The 21,100-nt window shown below is 43.9% G+C and overlaps 3 protein-coding genes across 3 annotated transcripts in view; 1 reads left to right on the top strand and 2 right to left on the bottom strand.

Annotated features, from left to right (window-relative positions):
• Window positions 1–1,472, bottom strand: part of ADAM9 (ADAM metallopeptidase domain 9) — a 150,215-nt gene extending 148,743 nt beyond the window's left edge. Inside the window, exon 1 of the mRNA XM_066235015.1 lies at window positions 1,103–1,472. Within this exon, the coding sequence (XP_066091112.1) occupies window positions 1,103–1,199 (97 nt within the window). The 5' untranslated portion in view covers window positions 1,200–1,472. The remainder of the gene's footprint in view (window positions 1–1,102) is intronic.
• A 211-nt stretch (window positions 1,473–1,683) lies between these two features.
• On the top strand, window positions 1,684–9,231 carry TM2D2 (TM2 domain containing 2). The gene is made up of 4 exons (XM_066237255.1): window positions 1,684–2,026; window positions 2,840–2,927; window positions 4,528–4,643; window positions 6,666–9,231. Exons 1-4 carry the CDS (start codon window positions 1,800–1,802, stop codon window positions 6,877–6,879), a joined length of 645 nt encoding a protein of 214 aa, XP_066093352.1. The 5' UTR covers window positions 1,684–1,799; the 3' UTR covers window positions 6,880–9,231.
• Window positions 7,051–20,861, bottom strand: HTRA4 (HtrA serine peptidase 4). Its single transcript, XM_066237251.1, has 9 exons — window positions 20,317–20,861; window positions 19,791–19,890; window positions 18,879–19,083; window positions 17,307–17,501; window positions 16,844–16,876; window positions 14,469–14,583; window positions 14,010–14,067; window positions 13,503–13,598; window positions 7,051–10,437 (listed from the first exon to the last, which is right to left on the bottom strand). Exons 1-9 carry the CDS (start codon window positions 20,792–20,794, stop codon window positions 10,272–10,274), a joined length of 1,446 nt encoding a protein of 481 aa, XP_066093348.1. The 5' UTR covers window positions 20,795–20,861; the 3' UTR covers window positions 7,051–10,271.
• Window positions 20,862–21,100: the final 239 nt, after the last annotated feature.

Here is a 21,100-nt window from a genome sequence, read left to right as displayed (position 1 = left end):
CACTTATTTAGAGCCTCAAAATTCCTGCAGTGAGGCAAATTTACTTAAAGAATAAATCAAAGATAAGAAAAAAAAAAAGGTAATTAGTTTCCTGAAGGTCAATGGCCATACACTGAAAATTTCCATCACCACCTTTGAACAAATCTCATCGCAATGATTTAGTAAAAAACACCATTCTGCATCATCCTTTATAACTGATATAGAAAATATGGCCATGAAAACTATAATTTAATAAAAAGAGCCAAAATAAAGTTGTGTCCAGAAAGAAGGTAGAATGTTGGCGATTTGCTTCCACTATGTTTGGGCACCTCCAATATTACAAGGGAAGTTTCACAATTCAAAAGCGATTTCACACAAATCCTGTAACTTTAACACAGAAGAGATTATTTGTCCGGATTTAAGACAGTACAAACCCATGAAAAACGCGATAAAAGGCTGGTTAAAGAAATGTAGCATTTCGTTTCCAAAAAGAAGTATTCTTACCACAACAACAAAATGGCCCAAGAAAAATGAGTACACACACACACACACACACACACACACACATACACCTTTATTCCATCACTAAATTTATCTCTGTGGACCTACTGGTGACTCCGCTGATAAAATGAACGTCAAAATTTCAAACTATGATAACCGGGATATTAAATTCCATCTCCCGGCCTCTTTCCAAGTGACATTAACTTCACAAGCAACACCAAGCTCCGAATTTCAAAAGAATTTAAACATGAGCACACCCTCGGCTCGCACCCAGCATACTCCCCGAGGTCAGTCGGATCCAAAGTAATCCCGAGACAGTCTGAGGGACCCAGCTTGCGCGGGATGAGGGTGGGGAGCACCGCAAAAGGGTCTGTCAAGCAGGAGACGAAGGAAGAGAAACCAGACATGAGACTCGTGCCCAGAAGGGTTTGGGACGCCAGATCCTGAACCTCGGGTCTGAGCACTGTCCACACACAGCTGGAGCGGCTCCGCCTCCCGACACCGAGTCCACTGAGTCCAGTGCCGGGCCAGACCCCTCCATTCCCAGGCACCTCGGGGTAACTCCGAGCGTCCCAGCCCTAGGAAATAGCAATCCCAAAGGTCCCGGGGGGCGGACACCCACCTGGCCGAGCCCCACCAAGTACTGGGCCCACCAAGCCAAACAACAGCAGCCACTGGAAGCGGAGGGTCCCCAAGGGCGAGCCCCCACGGGATCCCATCTCGGTCGATTCCGCAGGTTCCACTCAACATTCGGTCGCTTTTGCCTCCGCCTGCTCCATCATTTCCCTTCCCTGCCCGGGCCCCAGAGCTGGCAGGGATGCGCGCGCCCGGGGACGAACACGCGCTCGCCACTGACGCAACTCAGCTCTTGTCCGAGCTCGCTCCCGACATCGCGCTCACTACCGCTGACGTAGGGAAAAATCTAGTCCCCGGCGAGAGAATGGGATCGCTATCTGGCCGCTAAACCCCGCACTAGTCTGCCCCGCCCGTCTACTGTCCGGCCTGTTTCTACTCCCAGGCCCGCCTACTTTGGGGTCGAAGGAACCGATTGGAGGAAGCACTCAGAGCAAAAGAAGGAGGAGCATGAGACTCAGAAGAGGAATTGAGAAGCAGAAGCGAAGCACGGCCCCGCCCCCTGCGCAGGCTTTTCTGATTCGTTGTCGAGGATTGGGCGGAGCGTCGGGCTGCGCGCCCATTGGCTGTTTGGCAACGAGGAGCGAGGCTACCGGGAGAGGCCTGACCAGGCAGGGTTTGGGTCCCCGGTCCCCGCCGGGCTGTATGGTAAAGGAGGCTCAGTCTCCGCCACTGGGCCCGGGAAGATGGTGCTGGGTGGTTGCCCGGTGAGTTACTTACTTCTGTGCGGCCAGGCGGCTTTGCTGCTGGGAAATCTACTTCTGTTGCATTGTGTCTCTCGGAGCCACTCGTACAATGCTACGGCGGAGCCGGAGCTCACATCCGCTGGCGCCGCCCACCCGGAGATCTTCGCGGGTGCTCAGAGCTGGGAATATGGCGACCCCAACTCTCCAGTCATCCTTTGCTCTTACCTGTAAGCTACCCACTCGTCGAGGCCGGGGAAGAGTGCGATAGGGCAAGGGATAAATGGCTGTCGTGCTGGGGGAGGAGGAGCGGTAGGCTGCTTTTTTTTTTTCCGGACCCTCTCCACCTGAGGACCTGGTCGTTAACACTGGGAAGTGAATATCATGACAGGTTTCTCACTCCTCTCACACCCTTGCAGGGAAAAACCTTATGTGGGGGTAGCAGGTCCTTTGGGGTCCCGAAAAGGAGAACTAGGGAGGAGTGACATCATATAACCTCCGGAAGAAGAGTAGGAGGCTGTACCTTCTCTGTCCTCCGTTTTACCCGAAAGAGACTCCATCGTATGGGCTAGTACTGTGTGAGGCACCAATAAAGTAAATTACTTGTCCCTGCCTACAAGGTACTTCCTGAAAAAGGCAATGTCCTTACCGTTGCAAAACCAAGTCATTTTTTAACATCTCTTTTTAGTAAGAAAAGGCGTTTGGGGGATGCAAAGAGATCTGGGAATCCTTTGGCCTCGGTATTGCCCCCATAGCCCTGCGGCTGTTTGCCTAGGGAAGAGATGAAGGCATAGCAGAAGTAGAATCGTGTAGAAATAGGACCAGAAACGATCCCTTGCTCAAAGGGATCATTTGAATGGCTGTCTATTTGACCTGCCATGCTTTAGTCTAATTGACACCATCTCTTGTCTCAAGGAAGAGTCAGAATGAAATTAAATCCCAGAAAACTTGAAGAGATGTTTCTTGCCTGGTTTGATTTTATTCATGTCAACAGCCTTTTACAAAGACCATATGATGATCATAATCTTACTGGTGATTTATAGACCTGATGAATTCATAGAATGTGAAGACCCTGTGGATCATGTTGGAAATGTAACCGCATCCCAGGAACTTGGTTATGGTTGTCTCAAGGTAGGTCTTTGTTTTGTTTTATAAGCAAACTCTTCCAGAAGCGTATTAAAAAAAAGTTACAGAAAAGTATAAGGGGTATGAAGTTCCTATTTGTAGAATTCATTAGAATGACTGTTATTAGAAATGTCAAGCATGGCCAGGGTCAGTGGCTGAACAAGACATTTAGTTTCCTCAGGAAGAAGCAGTGGTCATTGATAAAGACAAATTTGAAACTAAAATGCTACCCCTCACTATTCTTCAAGGCATACACTTCCCTGAAAAAGCAAAACAAAGGCTTACGCCTTTCTAAAACTAATGATGAACTGAGTAGTTTGTTTGTTACACATGCATTTGAGGCAGAGCTCCTCTTGCCAATGACCTTTCTTTTCACCAGGCAAGCAGTTTCTACAGGTGTTTAGGAAACAGGGTCTATTAATATATGTCTTTGTAGGTTACAGCATTCAAGGATAAGCCTTTAGTAACAACGGCCTCATGGAATGGAGAGAAGCCATTTGGCTCCATTAATAATATCCCTAAAGCTAGGAGCATATTGCCTAGTCAGACTCCCCAAAACCAGTGAAATTCATGTATTTTCTCCCACTGTGGACTCACCATTATGTTATATCTTGCTGCATAATGCAAGTCAAGACACAGTCAGGTGTAACAGAACTATGGGAAAAAATCAGACACAGAGGAATAAACCAGAGGCAACTCATACTGCAATCATCAATAAATAAATATTCTCAATACAATAAGATTTTCTTCTATTGATAATTACTGATAAAAGTTTGAGTTAGCATTGTACAGCAATCACTTAATTTTACCCATTTGATTTAAAAATTGAATTGATCCTGTCAAGGCACTCAAACTGTCACTTCTGCCAGAAGTCCTAGAGGACTGGCAGTATTCAGGCACCTGAGTCCCTGAGGGAGCACAGGGTGTAAGCATCCTTATTTCCTACTCCCTTCCCTTTGAGAAATGCTCCAACTAAAATAGTAGTGAAGCACTTAAGGTGCCAGTAGAGAGTGTACCACTGTGCTTTCTCTTCTAGAATAACTTACACAAAGGGTCAGAGGTCCTGTTCTGAAATTTTTTTGCTGGAATTTAAACATACTGTAAATGTACTATAGATATCTGTTAATCACACATTCACGACTTAAATAAAGTCCTGAGTCAGTTGATGTTCTAGGTTCTTTCCTCATTATGTTCATTTATAATGTATATAAAACATCTCTAGTACATTAACCTTTTAAATACCCATTCCCAAATGCTCAGTCATGTGCTCTTTTTCCTGTAAATAAAGGATAATTAAAGCATTATGTTCATCTATATATTCTAAATGGCATTTAATGAAATGGATTTTAAACTTTTAACTGTATTAATAAAGAAGCCAATCATAAAAAATGAAAAAATGAGTTTATTTAAAAACGTACATTCAAGATGGACAATCAAGATGATTATAAAATCACTTGAAGTGTGTCACTAAATTGTTCTTTAGCACAGCTTTGCCCAACTTCCTTAGAATAATTGTCATCCTGAGTCAGCTTTTATTAATATAAAGATCTATTGAGCGGTACTTGGCTTTGGTGAGTTTTTGTTTGTTTTGGTTGTGATTCCGCAGTTCGGCGGTCAGGCCTACGGTGATGTGGAGCACACGTCAGTCCAGTGCCGGGCCCTGGAGGGAATTGAGTGTGCCAGTCCCAGAACCTTCCTACGAGAGAATAAACCTTGTATAAAGTGAGTGGATTTGAATGGGGTAGTTGGTACTTGGATAGAAGTGGAGCTGTTTTCATTGTCATCTTGTGATGTGACTTTTTCTTTTACCTTAAATGTTAAAATGGCAACAGGATTACTACTGTGCATAATCTGTAGACAAGGGCAATGTAGTTATAGAGAGGATACTGGACTTAAAAACCAGAGCTTATAAGTTCTAAATGTCTCTTTCACCAGCTAAGTGCCTTTGGGTGCACTGAGTTCGGTCCCCTCATTTAGAAAATGAAGGAGTTGGACTAGAGCAGGGGTCGTCAACCCTTTTATACCTACCGCCCATTTTTTTTTAATAATTTTATTTTTAATGGGGTGACATCAATAAATCAGGATACATATATTCAAAGATAACAACTCCAGGGTATCTTGTTGTTCAATTATGTTGCATACCCATCACCCAAAGTCAGATTGTCCTCTGTCACCTTCTATCTAGTTTTCTTTGTGCCCCTCCCCCTTTCCTTCTCTCCCCTCCCCCCGTAACCACCACACTCTTATCAATGTCTCTTAGTTTCACTTTTATGTCCCACCTACGTATGGAATAATGCAGTTCCTGGTGTTTTCTGATTTACTTATTTCACTTCATATAATGTTATCAAGATCCCACCATTTTGCTGTAAATGATCCGATGTCATCATTTCTTATGGCTGAGTAGTATTCCATAGTGTATATGTGCCACATCTTCTTTATCCAGTCATCTATTGATGGGCTTTTTGGTTGTTTCCATGTCCTGGCTACTGTGAACAATGCTGCAATGAACATGGGGCTGCATGTGTCTTTAAGTATCAATGTTTCTGAGTTTTTGGGGTATATACCCAGTAGAGGGATTGCTGGGTCATAAGGTAATTCTATTTTCAGTTTTTTGAGGAACCACCATACTTTCTTCCATAATGGTTGTACTACTTTACATTCCCACCAACAGTGGATGAGGGTTCCTTTTTCTCCACAGCCTCTCCAACATTTGCTAAGTACCGCCCACTTTTGTATCTCTGTTAGTAGTAAAATTTTCTAACCGCCTACCGGTTCCACAATAATGGTGATTTATAAAGTAGGGAAGTAATTTTACTTTATAAAATTTATAAAGCAGAATTACAGCAAGTTAAAGCATATAATAATAATTACTTACCAAGTACTTTATGTCAGATTTTCGCTAAGTTTGACAGAATAAATCTTTATAAAACAACTTACTATAGTTAAATCTATCTTTTTATTTATACTTTGGTTGCTGTGCTACCGCCCACCATGAAAGCTGGAACACCCACTATGGGCGGTAGGGACTATTATGGAATAGACGGTCTAGCTCCATAATTCCTGTGATAAGCATATGTATCCTGTGAAAATACCCTTAGTATTTTGGGAATAAAGATTTTACCGTGAAAAGTATGGGCCTCTCCCTGAAAATCAGTTTATCTAAGGTTAAAGAATTAGGGTTATTTCTGTAACTTCTCCTTGAATTCACAGAATTTACTTATACCATTTGCTATTGGAGAGTCTGTGACTATGTTTAGTGATGATATTAGAGTAACTGCAATTAAGTGTCATCACAGTGTGTAAGACAGAAGTCATTTTGAAGATGTCCCCATTTTTAGTGGCCACAGTACAGCAGAAAAGGTATACGGAAATCAGTATTCATTTAAGCAAAGTTGGCACTTTGTAGAGAACTACATTCAGATACAACCTCAGGAAAGTAGTCTGTGCAGGGAGGCATGGGCCCAGACTCCACTCCTACCAGTATGCCTGCGTGTTAATGAGCTTGATAATTTCTTGTCCAGAGAAGTTCAACATTTGTTCTTGTAGGTCCTCCATATCTTAGCAATTAAGCTTTTGAGATGCTAGACCAACAAGAGATCTTTTGAAGGAGATATGGGGTGGTAAGGAAGTAAGAGGCCGCAGGGAGATGGCTGCACCATCTTTTCACTTTCTTTAAATTCATTGTACAGTAAGTCTTTTCATTTACACGTGGTAAACACCTTCCTTTTCATTCCTTTTGTCTAGGTACACAGGACACTATTTCATAACCACTCTACTCTACTCTTTCTTCCTGGGATGTTTTGGAGTGGATCGTTTCTGTCTGGGACACACTGGCACAGCAGTAGGGAAGCTATTGACACTTGGAGGACTTGGGATTTGGTGGTTTGTTGACCTTATATTACTTATTACTGGAGGGCTGATGCCAAGTGATGGTAGCAATTGGTGCACTGTTTACTAAAAAGAGCTGCTCTTCTGGCCCAGAGAGGCAAGTCTCCTGAATTCATCTCTACAGGCTCAAAACTCTTTCTTGATATCAGACATGACTATTACTTGCCCTCTTTGGAGGGAATAGGTTTGATTAGGAAGGTTTCTTTGGACTGGATTTTCACCCCAAATTTTGCCTTGCAGGCTAGAAATGACAAGTAAACACTGTTGTGGGAACCAAGTTTATACCTTTCCTCATGTACAAAATATAAAGGCTGGCAACTAACATAAGCCATGGAAGGGTTTCTATACGCTTTGTTTCTGTATATGGCTGTATCTTCAATCCTTTGGAGCAAGTGGAAGCAACAGGATGAGCAAGTGAATATTTTTAGCCTTGTGCCTTTTGTGACCCTGAATCTTATACAGAGGAGATCTGAAGCTGAACCAGTGATAATCTTCAGCAGAAGTAGAAATGGCCATGGACTTTAATACACACTGAAATTCTGAATTTAAACTGCAGAATAAATTTTGCCAACCTGAAATGCTGTTTGGGTATTCTCAGTAAGTAGAGTGAAACTCAATTATTTGTTTTGCTAAAAGCTAGGCAATTGAAATGAACTACCCTACTAATAAACCCTGTTGTTTCACCATTATTATGCTTAAGAGGCAACATATACATGAAAACATATATATATATATATATATATATATATATATAAAAAATAATTTTTTCATTCCAATTATGGTTTGAAAGCCAAGAGTATCAGACCTGTCTGGGTTAGGCTATCCCTCTTGACAGAACTTGCCTACTTAAAAAGTAGCATTTTCCAGTTTCAAGAACCCATGTTGAAGGTTGGTAATAAAGATTTCATACAAATAACTATAAAACTGTTCTTCACAATTAGGTAAAATAAAATGAGGCGCATTGTGCTCTTGGAAAGCAAAACAGACTCTTACTTAAAGGATATTATTACTGAGTGTCGGATAGATTAAGATGTGATTTGTGGGGAGAAAGAGCCACTGAGTGCTTTCTGTCACAGTACGCTTGAACCAGAAGCCCTCGCTGTGGCTGCAGCGGTCAGTCAGAGAGAAAGACACAGCCAAGTTTTCGCATTCCCAAATCACTGGGCGGAGAATGAAGTGCTTTGAATAATAAGTGGTTTTTAAATCTCAGTTCTCATTCTTTATGATCTAAGTTGAAAAGAACTGTTAAATACAAAGTAAAAGGACTTTATGGATAAGTCAACCTAAGATCCTGCTATTTGGAATAACATAAATTCTGGAAACAATCAAAGTAGAACTGCTCAAAGTTTAGTTTCATAATAATTGACTTAAAAACCAAGAATCACAGTTAAAATAACTGGATATGCTCTATCATTATAAAATGGCTTTCCTCAAAGTTTCAGCTTTATTACCCCTAATTGATATGATCACTGTTCTTACATTATTAAATGGTGGCAATTGTGTTAAAATTAAAACAGATATTCTGTTCTGTCTTGAAAGTTCAGTACCACCACACTGACCTTAACCTTGTCTATAAGAAGTAATAATTGATAGATGTATATTCATAATCTATATACTCTATGGCAGTGTTTTTTAAATTATGGGTTGCGAAGAAACTGTACCTTCTCCCCAGAAAACCACACAAAATTTTACATAGATTTTAAAGGGGTCTAATTATGTTATATTAAAAAAACAACAACAAAAAGAATACTTCTATAAGATGTTTGAAAAACAAACTAAAATTAAAGTCTTAACACAAAATAATATACTACCTTAAGTCACAAATTCTGCTTCATCTCACAATTTTTTTAAATTTCCTTAAAGATAGTCTCAAATCCCATCCAAACCTGTTTTCTCCCCTCCGGCCAGGTGTTCAGTGGGTTAGAGAATTGTTCTGATATGCTGGTTCGAGCCCCCGTTGGGGCACATACAAGAGGCAACCAGTGAATGCACAGCTAAGTGGAATAGCAAGTCAATGTGTCTCTCGCCCCTTCCTTCCCTGCCTCCAATCAATGCATAAATTTAAAAAAAAAATTAAACTATTTTGTTTAAAAAAACACACACACTTTGGCAGCTTTCAGACTCTAATGTTGCCAGGAGGAAGAGCTTGGGTAAAAAGGTCAAGTCTATGATTTATTGATGTCTGTTTTATAGAAGCCATCTCGCAGTCAGAAAAGCTATTGGAGACCAAAGTTATTTCCACAGCTAGAGTGATAACTTGAGAATCTTTAATAAACTTCTGTGGCAATCCACAATTGTCAGTTTCAGTTTGACTTATAGAATGATATCCATTCTCTGTATGTATAAACCCTGGTCAGATGTGATACAACCGGAAAAACTGATTGCATAAGGGAATATTATTAAAAATTCAATTTCTTTTGCACTCTGGATTCAGGTTGTTTCTTAATATTTAGTAGGTAGGTGTGTGTGTGTGTGTGTGTGTGTTCATTCCTCAGCTTCCTGACGCTAACTCTGTCCAGAGACTGGGGGGAGGGATGACTGTGGATACTGAGTTCCTGGGTATGACACAGCCAGGTGACACTCCCCAGCTTCCCAAAGCTGTTAAAAACAGTGGTGCCCCACCACTGCTTGGGCTCCCTCTACCCAGGGGGACAAGGAGAGCAAGGAGCACCCGGCTCCCACCATCTGTGGTACCATCACTCAGTTCAACAGTGCGGCCGCCGACTTCAAGGACCAGAGTGGTGGAGTAGTACTAGATCCCGGCGGCCAAGGGGTGCCATAGGAGGGGCCAGGGTCCCTCTGCAGAGTTCTGGTAACTCCTCTTTTTTGGAGAATTAGGTATCCAGCTTCCCAGCTAGTCCCTCCTGCTAGAAGTTAGCTGCTTCCAGGCTGGTGGGTGGACAGGAGAACAAGGGCTCCTTCCTTCCCCAAACCAGCCAGCCCGTCCCCACAAGGCCAGGGACCAGGCACTGCAGGGGATGCGCAGACCAAATGCTGCTCCTTTGGCCAAATGGCCCAGGAGGCAGTGCTAGGGGCACTATGTGACCCCCGTGTGTGTGTGTGTGTGTGTGTGTGTGTGTGAGAGAGAGAGAGAGAGAGAGAGAGAGAGAGATCCAGTTTGTGGCTATAGAGAAGTTTTAAAATACTAAAATGTCCTGTCAAGGTTAAATTAGAAACTGCCTGTTTTTCAGTTGTTCTTATCTTTAAATAAAAGTTTATCAGCTTCCCAGACTTCCTGGCACCTCGTCCTTCTTCCTCTTGCTCAGTAAGGCTTCTCGGCAGCGGGAGCACCTCCAACCTAATGGTTCCTGAATGTTTGAGTCCGTGTGTTGTGTTTAAGCATTCATTTTCCTCTATAAGAAAGAGATCTAAAAATCCCTTGCCATCTCTGGCACATCTTCAATACAAACCAGGTAATATAGCTTTGGTTTTGTCAGATAATTCCTCTTTAAAGCAAGATACTTAATCGATTATTTCAGGTGTGACTGTCAGGATCAAAGTTTGCCTTCCCCGACGAACCATGATGGAAAGGGAATCGTTGTCCTTAACAGCTTCGGTGACGTCGCTTGCAGTGGTAACAGGTTGCCCATTTATGCTGACAATTACATCGTGGTCTCTCAACCCAGAACTGAGAGGGGGAGAAAAAGGACCGTGACACTGTAAGAGTTTTACTTATCCCCAGCTAGAATTCAATGTCTCTCTTATGGCACTACTATTTTGCTGGCAGTAAACATATAAGCAAGAAACCAGAAATAGCCTCAATCTTTTCAAATATGAGAACTGGTAGATAGGCTGTGAAATCTGGAGAAAAATCCTATTTACCTTTATAAAATTAATATTTCTACCAGAAGCATGTGTAAATTTACTCCTCCGATATATTGGATTTGGTTTGGAATAGGAGTTCAGCTTTCAATTTCTGTTAATCTCTGACCTCTGTTAACTTCAAGCAGACTCAGCTCCCTGACGCTAGCTAGCTCTGTCCTGAGCAAATACGAAAAGCCCAAGCAGTATCTTTTTTCCCCCAGACAGCTACATTCCAATGAGTTGGATTTTTGACAGCCCGTTTGTCCCGTCTTCAACCCACAGCTTATGGAATGAGAGAGTATGTTCAGCTACACTATTCAAAGCTCTGTTCCCAGTAAGTCACAAACCAGTCACCCTCCCTAGTGTAAATATTTAAGGCTCTGCTTCTGGACTCCTTTTCTCCAAAGCTGTGATTGTATTCAGTCTTCTACATAATCTGCTTCGCATAGAATGGATATTCTAGAAACAAAAACCACCTCCAGCAAGGCAATAAATCTATAGCCATCCTGTTGATTTGTCTTAAAGTAAAAAATAGTCTGGAAGAGGGACATAAAATTAAATGATTCCAGGAGATACCCTTCAAGAGAAATGGGAAGCCCAGGAAGGTTAATAGGGGTGACACCACCAAGATATGTGGAGTTTATTAAAAAATAGGAGAAATTTAAAGCAAGAGGATGCAAAGAAGTTTGAAAGTAGATGGAGCTAAAAGCATGAAAGCCTTTAAAACAAGGTTAGTTCAGGAAGATGATGGAGACAGTGCACAAAACAAAACTCAATTCATGGTAGTTCTGTGAATGGAAAAAGAAAGTAAGAAATGTGCAAATTATTACTGAGTGTAAGCTCTGCACCATATATGAGGAAATGAGGCTCAGACAGGACAAATTTCCCACAGCTTGTAAAAGGCTTATAGGATTTGAAACCCATCTTGACATTCACTCAGTCTGCTTCTCAGAAGCAAGAAAAGCAGCCACAGAAGCAGGATAGTACACGTGGTTCCACAGCCCTGCTGTCTGACTCGTGTAACTCTCATTAACCTCTCTGTACACAGCTGCCTCCTCTGTAAATTAATACTGCAGGCTCAAACCAAGTATGGGAGACACTTAAGATGGTGCCTGCCATATAGTAAGTGCTTAATAAATGCCAGCTGCTATTACTATAGTTACTGTCATTATTAGATATAAGTGGATGGAGCTAAAACAGATTTCCAGTTTAGCAGAGACATCAGGCAAGCAGTTAATTTCCACATTTTCATGTGCATCCAAATCCTGGAAATCTTGTTTAAAATGCAGTTTCTGACTCAGTGGCGGGCCTGTCATTCTACATTTCTAAAATCTCCAGCTCATGCTAATGCGGCTGATCTACAGACCACGTCTTGGGTAGCCAGGACTTGCAGAGCTGAAAGAAATAGCTTTGGCCTTGAACCAGAAGTTAAAAATAAGGGGGTGGGGGGAGGAGGGAGCACGAACCAAGAAAGTCTAGAAAAGCCTGTGACAAGCCAAGTTTAGTTACATTAGATCTAACTCTTGGCTATTCTGAACAGGTAGTACCCTATGGTTTCCTGTCCCCTGCTAAAAGAGTTGCCATAATCTAAACAGACTATTGAGCTTTTGAAAAACAATAAGAGAGAGATACTGAAGAAGTTTAAGAGAGAGACCCAGGGAATAATTGTTGGTTGGACAAGCCACCTCTTCCCTCAGTAGTTGTATAAATGTTCAAAACAGTCAAGTCAGCTAGAGCATCTCTTTGGAGAGCTCCTCTAACCTTGGCTTTATTCACTGTATTGGTTTAATTGTTTATCTATTTAGCCCTGCCCTCTGATACTGTCATCTGGAATTTAAAAAAAAAAAAGTATTTTAAAGTACCAAAAGTATATTCTTAATCTTTTAACCCTTTGGATTCTTCTGGTTCTTAAAAACTAAGGCATTGAAAGGGTAGACTTGCGGATCCTAGCAAAATTAATTTCAACTTAGGCTATTAACTCATATCATGCATTCATGGCCTACAGGGAACCATCCCTTTACAAAAAAAAAAAAGGCCTTTATATTACATAAGTCTACATCAGCATTACTATCCAATAGAAATATATGTCATATGTAATTTTAAATTTTCTAGTAGCCATAATTTTTCAAAAAAATTTTAAACAGCCTGACCAGGTGATGGTGCAGTGGATAGAGCGTCGGACTAGGATGCGGAGGACCCAGGTTTGAGACCCTGAGGTTGCCAGCTTAAGCGCAGGCTCATCTGGTTTGAGCAAAGCTCACCAGCTTGGAACCAAGGTTGCTGGCTTGAGCAAGGGGTTACTCGGTCTGCTGTAACCCCACAGTCAAGGCACATATGAGAAAGCAATCAATGAACAACTAAGGCGTTGCAACGAAAAACTAATGATTGGTGCTTCTCATCTCTCTCCGTTCCTGTTTATCCCTATCTATCCCTCTCTCTGACTCTGTAAAAAAAAAAAAAAAATTTTAAACAGATGAAACTAATTTTAATAAATCTTATTTAACTCAATATATCTAAAATATCATTTAACATGTAATAATTAATCATTATTAGTATGTATTTTATACTCCATTTTGTCCTTGAAATCCAATAGAAACAACATACAATGATAATAATGCAATGATTAAAGTGAATGGCATTTTTTTCCCTCTGCTGCCCTGCAGAAAAGGTGTGTTTGATGGAAAAATATTTTACATGCTTCTGGTTTATTTATTTAAATAAAATTAAAAATTTAGTCCATTGGTCATACCAGCCATATCTCCAGTGTTTAATAGCCACGTGTGGGAAAAGGCCACGGTACGGACAGCCTGAGTCCAGATCCCCCCACGTTCCCACAGCACGCGTCCAGTGAGGACACAGGAAGCTGGCAGAGGCCTGAGCTCCTCTTACCTTTCCGCAGCTGTCCCTTGAATCACCTCATATACAAAAACCCCAGAACGCACGTCAGGGAAATCTGGATCTTGCCTTTTCATTTCTTGAAGAAGGCTAAGAAAAGGGAGAAGAGTTTTCCGGTAAAGTGAAGAAGCACAATGAATGAATGGCTCTGAGCCCTGGGCAAAGCCTCCGAATCTCAGTAAATAGTCCCTGTTCTCGCAAGGCTCAGGGGGGGCCGGAGAGGCTGCCATCAAGCGGGTCACACTCCTTCCCTGGGGTGCTCTGATTCTCTGTGCCAAAGCCTAGAGCCATGGGACGTTATAAAACAAGGAGACAGTGAAAGAAACTACTTGCAAAGTACAGTGAATGCTGGGCGGGCTGAGGCACATGCGCACCTGTGATAAATAGGGCAGTGGCCACAAGAGCACCCAGCTGTAATCCAAACACTTCAGTTTCCCTATCAAGACTGTCCGTGGTTTTTGCTTCTGAAAACAAGCCAGATACATTCAAACCCATGCTTACTTCATAGTGAGGGGCAGCATTCGCAGACCCAGGTATTTCTTCTGTGAAAGAGTCTTTCCTGGAAAGGAAAATTATAACACGTTGCCGACAAAACTTCTCTCCTTTCAGCAGATCTTAAAAGACACTGAGTCACAGAACAGCCTTACCATCAGAGATGCCCTCTCAGGCTGTCGGCCACGAAATACATGCCTCAGAGAACCTTTGTCATGAGTACCGACACTCTTCCCACCCATCTCCCCTCCATCACCCACAAGTTTCCTTTCCCAGCAGTTCAGTCCAAATATTTCCTGAGTGCAATTCACGCCTGGTTTGGTGCCTAGTCGCCCACGCTGCGGCCCGAACCACTGTGATCAGAACTGGGTCCTAGTGACTCGGTATTCCACAGATCTGTCTCCACAGGAGATTGAGGGCTCCTAAAAACACCCAAGGGGAAGAAAAAGTCCTTGCCGCCCCCCTTACCTTTCAATTGGCGCTCGTGGAATTCCGCCAAGAACTGTCGGATTCGATCTGAGGGGATTGCAAAGGAGATTCCTGCGGTCACCTTCAGTGTATTTATGCCAATCACTTCCCCGTCCTGGCAATGGAGGAGACAGCAGTCAGTCACCCAGCTGTGCAAACTGAGCAAATAGGAATGAAGCTAGTCCTCAGGGTCAGGGTGGGGGGTTGCGGCTGGAGGAAATGGTACTGCTTCGTTGAGGTCAGTGGATGTTGTTACCTCGAAGAGTAGCATAGCAGAGAGGACCTACATGTGCAAATTCTGCTGAGGAATTTTCTTTCCAAATCTTGAGCTTATTTTTTCCACACTGAATTACATTGTTTTTATTTTTTATTGGATTTATTAGGGTGACTTTGGTTAATAAAATTATACAGGTTTCAATTCCACGACATACCATCTGCACTGTGTGCTCAGCACCGCAAGCCAAGCTCTCCTCCGCCACCATTTATCTCTGCTCTGCCCTCTTCTCCCTCCCGCCCCCTTCCCTCTTGTAATCATAGCACTGTTGTCCCGTTCCAGGAGTTGTTTCTTTCTTTGCTTAATTCCTTCACCGTTTCCACCCAGCCCCTTAGCCCTTTGAATAGTACGAACGTTCACGTATTTCCTCGTGCTTCCTGACCATCCTGACCAGTGTGATCGTACAATATTTTTATTTTTAAAATGTGTAAGGCAACATTTAAAAAAGGCAAATGTATGTTCTTGTTTCCATAAATTGGTTATCAAAACAAACATGATTTTAAGTTAATAAAACTAGAACTGGAACTAATTTCATTAAAAAAAAAAAAAAAACTCGTTCCCAGGGTTCAGTGAGCATGAAAAAAACTCACTACTCAAAGGGTTAACTCCGGTCCTTCTTATAGCTGTCAATCGACTCTCTGTATCCGTGAATCTATTTCTATTTTGTTAGTTTATTGTGTTCCTTTGATTCCACATATTTGTGAAATCACATGGTACTTGTCTTTCTCTGACTGGGCCTATTTCACTTAGCATAATAATCTCCAGGTCCATCCATACTGTTGCAAAAGGTAAGAGTTCTGGTTTTTATGGCTGAGTAGTATTCCATTGTGTAAATGTACCACAGCTTTTTTGTCCACTCATCTACTGATGGGCACTTGGGCTCCTTTCATATTTTGGCTACCATACCCGGGTCAGATAACAAACTATGGTTCACGTTTAAAAGCAGTATAACTGTAAATAACTCTATGTTCATTGCAGTGCTATTTACAATTACAGTGATTTTAAATGTGAACCACAGTTTGTTATTTGACCTAGACAAGAAGACAAGGAGTATTTGCCTTTTCGTTCCTTAAATGAAACTAAAAATAAACACAGCAAAAGCAAAAAGCTGTTAGATTTTTAGCAACACTTCAATGAAACTATTCAGAAGAATTTGTAAGTTGACCTTAGCAATAAAACTCTATGAAACCAAAGCTATGGAGTGAGAAATACTTTCTTTCCTCCTCATGCACTTCATCATCTAGCCTTTGTTAGGCAATGGAAAGGATTTTTAAAAACCATGTTATTTAATTTAACATTTATTCCTATTAAAATACAGATTATAATTCAGTAGGTCTGGAGTATGGTCTGAAATTCTGCATGTGAGCCCTGCACTAGTAAACTCATTGTCTACTGGAGAAAGAAGGCACAAAAAATTGCATCAATCTTATGAGTAAAAACCTCTTAATAACGTCACACACAATTCATCCTCTTACAGGTAAGTGTAATATGTAAAGATGAACCAAAACCAATAAGCTCAAAAATTCGGAAAGCATGATCACAGGGTGTGTCAAATATCACCGCATTCTCGTGTTTTCACATGTATTTAAGCAACTAGAAATGCTAGCACTTCTGCTAAAGAGTCTGACTAAAATTTAATAATTAAATACATAACAGAGCAATGGATTTGTGTTGTAGCTTTTCTGTCCTCTATAAGTGGATCAAGACTAAAAACCTGGACAGACCTCAGGAAATTAGCATTTTTGAATGAGAGTTCTTCACATGTAACAGCAGGGCATCTTCAAGGATATGCATTATATACGACAGTTGGTCACTTGACATAAATTTGGGTTTAGTACCCAGGACTTTTGTTAACTAGCCAGTGGAAACAGCACACTGAAGAGCTATAAATAAAGTGGAAATAAACCCTGGCACTCTCAGTTGGAAGAGATCACGTGCCAGGATGACAAATTCACGTAGATCTTAAATTTTCCTGTTTGCTTAAGATTCAATCATAGAAAAGCATCATAGCACAGATCGCTACACTAGGATTAGTCTGTACAGTGGAATCTGTGAAGTCTTCAGGAAGAGACATGAAACAGCAAGGAAAGCGGCCACTTACCAAGTTTACCAGAGGCCCCCCAGAATTCCCGTGCTGAAAACAGAATTTGAAAAAGCCGTCAGTACTTTTCCCTCTGCCAACCATACATTGTTTCCATACAGGTTTACCGAAAGCAGTCTGTACTAATGAGCCGCTGTTCCCCCAAGGCAGGCAGAGTGGTTCCCCATCATCACTAATACTGACGTCACTGCAGGTCAAGAACAATAGCAAAAGGAGCACCACTTCCTACAGCACTGGTGACCTCTATGACAAACCCTGACAGCCCATCCAATATCGTGGATACCAGTTATCATACCAAACAGGCTGAACTCTAACAACACGGCATTCGGTCCCTCTCAGAAGGATCTGACTACACTCTGGACATCCCCAAAAGGCCAAAGGGAAAAGAAGGCACTTTGAAGTGTTCTTCTCACTGCACTGCCAGTATCTTATGGGCTCACAATGGCCCTCCCAAGTGACTTACATTAATTATGGCATCCGTTTGGATATAGTCCATGTCTGAATCCTTCAGCCCCAGCTCTTTGCCCCCTCGCTGTGTAGTGCTGACAATCCCTGCGGTCACTGTGTTCTGCAGAGAAAATGGGCTGCCCAAGGCCACCACGAACTCTCCAGCCCGCAGGTCAGATGACCTTCCCAGCAGCAATACAGGAAGGTCAGTCTGCACATGGGCAAGAAGGGGTGGGGAGGTCAAATCAAAAATAGAATTAACCACTGTTGGTACACAGCATATACATGGCACAGTCTTAATAACGTCACACACAATTCATCCTCCTACAGGTAGGTGTAATATGTAAAGATGAACCAAAACCAATCAGCTCAAAAATTCAGAAAGCATGATCACAGGGTGTGTCAAATATCACCACATTTATAATGCAGCATTTATAATCCAAGAATTACTTCCCAAACTTGCACTTGTTAAGATGATTTGGAACACCTCTAAAATCTAAAAGTATTGCTTTGTATCAATTACTATAAATAAACTACAAGTGAAGTAACTGATGACATTAACTGACATTAACAATTTACTTAGCACTGGTCTAGCTCAAAAGTTTCTAAAGTTAATTGGCCACAAACAAAGGCCTAGAGCATCTCTTCTCAAACTTGAATGTGCACATGAAGCACCCAGGGGTCCTAAGACAGTACAGATTCTAATTCAGTAGACCTGGCTGGGGCCTGAGATTCTGCATTTCCAAAACATTTTTTTTCTTTTTTTTTTTTTCTGTATCTCTCTGAAGCCGGAAATGGGGAGAGACAGTCAGACAGACTCCCGCATGCACCCGACCGGGATCCACCCGGCACGCCCACCAGGGGGCAACGCACTGCCCACCAGGGGGCAATGCTCTGCCCCTCCAGGGCATCGCTTCATTGCGACCAGAGCCACTCTAGCGCCTGGGGCAGAGGCCAAGGAGCCATCCCCAGCGCCCGGGCCATCCCTGCTCCAGTGGAGCCTCGGCTGCGGGAAGAGAAGAGAGAGAGAGGAAGGAGAGGGGGAGGGGTGGAGAAGCAGATGGGCGCTTCTCCTGTGTGCCCTGGCCGGGAATCGAACCCGGGACTTCTGCACACCAGGCCGACGCTCTACCACTGAGCCAACCGGCCAGGGCCCCAAAACATTTTAGATGATGTCAATGCTGCTGGTGTGCAGACCACACTTGATATAACAGGACCTCAAAGTATTCCTGAGCGGTTCTGAATTTACTGTGTCATTCATAGTACTCTAGGACAGTTCTCTAAGAGAAATGAGTTTCTCAGAAGCAGCATCTGTTGACAAAGGTGGTGAAGGAGAAAACTAGCAAACATACACACACACACACACACACACACAACTGCTAGGTAGTTAAGAGAAATTGTTAGGGGTGTACAGACCGGCAAGGAGGAAAAGTTAGAAAAAGAAGAGAAAGAGAAAAAAAAAACAGAAAAGAAGGAAATTGGAAAACAGCATATACCAGGTGAAGAGATGTGGTGTGGGAAGAAAATCTGAGCAAATTGATGCAAATCCCCAAATGTGAGGGCTCTGAGGTGGCCCTCACATACTCACATTTGGCTCGATCTTAATCAGAGCAAGATCCAGTTTATGGTCAATGTCCTTGATCGTGGCTTCATACTGGACCCCACTCTGGAGCTCCACCTGGATTCGCTGCCGGTTGGTGAGGACATGGGCATTGGTGACAATGAGCCCATCCTCAGACACTATGAACCCAGAGCCACTGGATACAGGAACAGCCTCGCTTCTGAGAGGTGACCTGTCCCAGCAAGACAACAGCATAAGCAGAGGGCAGGAAAGTCTGGGATCCACCAATCTGTAAACATGGGAACCTCACATTTATCAGGCATACCTCCAGCAGTTTTCCCAGACATTTTACTGTTCCCTGTCTGTTTTCATTTTCTCTGTGTATAATTGGACTGTGCATGTTTAGTGGCTTGGCCACCTCTTGTGAATGGCACTGAGACCTGATTCCAACTCCCCTTTACCAGGGACACTCCCTTCTTCAGAGCTGGTCAGACCAGCAACTCTGCTTCAAAGAGGCCTATCCTGATCACGATATTGTGGGCAAAAGTGGACCTGGTGCCAAGTCATCCAGGACCCAGGCAGGGAGGGAAGCCGGGAAGTCTGGTTCCTGTTTACATCCCGCTACTGTACTAACTGGCCTTGTAACAGATTTCCTTCTATGCCGCTTAGGGGCTGAGCAAGATCATCCAGATGCCTTCTAGCTCTTGCACCTGACCTTCAATTTTGTCTGCGGGAGATGGGGGAGAGAGAAACCGCAGCCACATAAATACTGGGCAGCACTCAGATCTGGAAGTCAGACTCCCCAACCCTTCAAGACCTTGACCAGGTCGTCATCGGACCGCTTTGAGCGTCACGGCCACTTTTTGATGCATGTAATGTGGTAGCGCGGGTCCCAGCCCAGAAAGCGGGTAGGGGAGGACCGCCTCCTACTTCCTTTACCTGCGAAACAGCTGCAAGTGAACCACAGATGGCGCCACCTTCTCAACCACCGAGGCGATGAAGTTGTAGTTGCTCCTTAGCCAGCCTGGGCTTCTGGTCCCTGTGAAGAAATGCTCCATTCTTGGGGGCGAAGGGACCCTCGTCTCCTGACCGTCTCAGGGGTTGGATCTCAATTCTCTCTGCGCCTCTGTCCACCTTCCCTCCCCTTTCTCTCTTCATTCTCCCCAGTCCTGTGTTTTCCCTGTGGTCCAGTAAGGACATGCCTTGAGGGGACCAGACCCGTCATCTCGGAGAAAAGAAAAAAAATGAAAGGGAAGACGACAATTAACAGGTTTGGGGAGGAAATTAGGGGAAAAACACATGGAAACCAGTAAAGAGGCACCTAAGGAGGGAAGAAATTTAGGAACAAATAGTGGAACCCCTAAGGCCAGTGGAACAGAACAGAGCCCGCAGTGAGCTGTGTGATTGAAATCCGTGCCTTAAGAAAGTTCCAAGAGGGCCCTGAGGGCACAGCCCTGGGGCTCACCTGGGTCCCTGCAGTCCCCCTTCTGCACAGGCAGAGCCGGGAGCTCGCCACGGCGGCGGGCAGCGCGGTTCTCGGCACGGAGCGCGCAAAGGCTGGGGTAGGTGCGCCCATCGCTGCCGCACACGGCCGCCCCAGCCTCTGGGCAGCCGCAAGTGCCCAGCCGGGTGCCAGCCAGGCGCCGGCGACGGAGCGGCGCGCCGCACTGCAGCCCTGGGGCACAGGGCCGGCCGAGCGCCCCGCCGCAGACCTCACCCTCAGTCGCAGGGCACACGTGGCAGCAGCGGCAGCGGTCCAGCACCGGCCCTGCCCCCGCGGAGCAGGTGGGCAGCGGGGGACAGCGCATTGGCTCGCAGGTCGCAGGGCAGAGCCGAGAGGGCCAGGTCCTCCAAGCCTCCACCCTGGGAATGAGCACCGAGGGCAGCAGTAGCCACAGCAGGAATTGTCCGAGCCCAGCTGGCCAAAGCAAAGGTCTAGACATCCTGCTCCCTTCTTCCGACTACTTACTCGGGACCCGCAGCCACTCTTAAATGAGCAACACTTTCTCCCCGCTAGGGTGCCGCCTCCACCAGTCCCAGACTTGAATGGGCAGGGTCTGGCAGCCCTCTCCATATACACACCCATACAGCCTCCCACCACCCGCCCCTCCCTAAGGGCCACATCCACCCTCCAGCAGCGATGAGAGGTCCCTAGCACTAACCACCCGGAGCAGGGACCTACTTTGTGAAATCCATAAAACCAATAGGGGCAGACTGACGAGAGCGATCGCATACCCACGCTCCGCGTT

Source organism: Saccopteryx bilineata, chromosome 6 (genome assembly GCF_036850765.1).
Source record: "Saccopteryx bilineata isolate mSacBil1 chromosome 6, mSacBil1_pri_phased_curated, whole genome shotgun sequence".
NCBI lineage: Eukaryota > Metazoa > Chordata > Mammalia > Chiroptera > Emballonuridae > Saccopteryx > Saccopteryx bilineata.
The sequence above is the reverse complement of the archived record's forward strand: the minus strand, read 5'-3'. Positions and strand labels throughout refer to the sequence as shown.

Excerpts from the sequence above, each read along its gene's own strand:
- TM2D2 (XM_066237255.1), top strand. The coding sequence starts at position 1,800 with ATGGTGCTGGGTGGTTGCCCGGTGAGTTACTTACTTCTGTGCGGCCAG. Across the intron at positions 2,027-2,839 it reads GTCATCCTTTGCTCTTACCT|ACCTGATGAATTCATAGAAT; the intron begins GTAAGCTACCCA and ends GGTGATTTATAG. Across the intron at positions 4,644-6,665 it reads GAGAATAAACCTTGTATAAA|GTACACAGGACACTATTTCA; the intron begins GTGAGTGGATTT and ends CCTTTTGTCTAG.
- HTRA4 (XM_066237251.1), bottom strand. The coding sequence starts at position 20,794 with ATGTCTAGACCTTTGCTTTGGCCAGCTGGGCTCGGACAATTCCTGCTG. Across the intron at positions 17,502-18,878 it reads TGATTAAGATCGAGCCAAAT|ACTGACCTTCCTGTATTGCT; the intron begins GTGAGTATGTGA and ends GCCCATGTGCAG. Across the intron at positions 10,438-13,502 it reads CAAGGGACAGCTGCGGAAAG|TTCTGGGTTGAGAGACCACG; the intron begins GTAAGAGGAGCT and ends TCCCCCTCTCAG.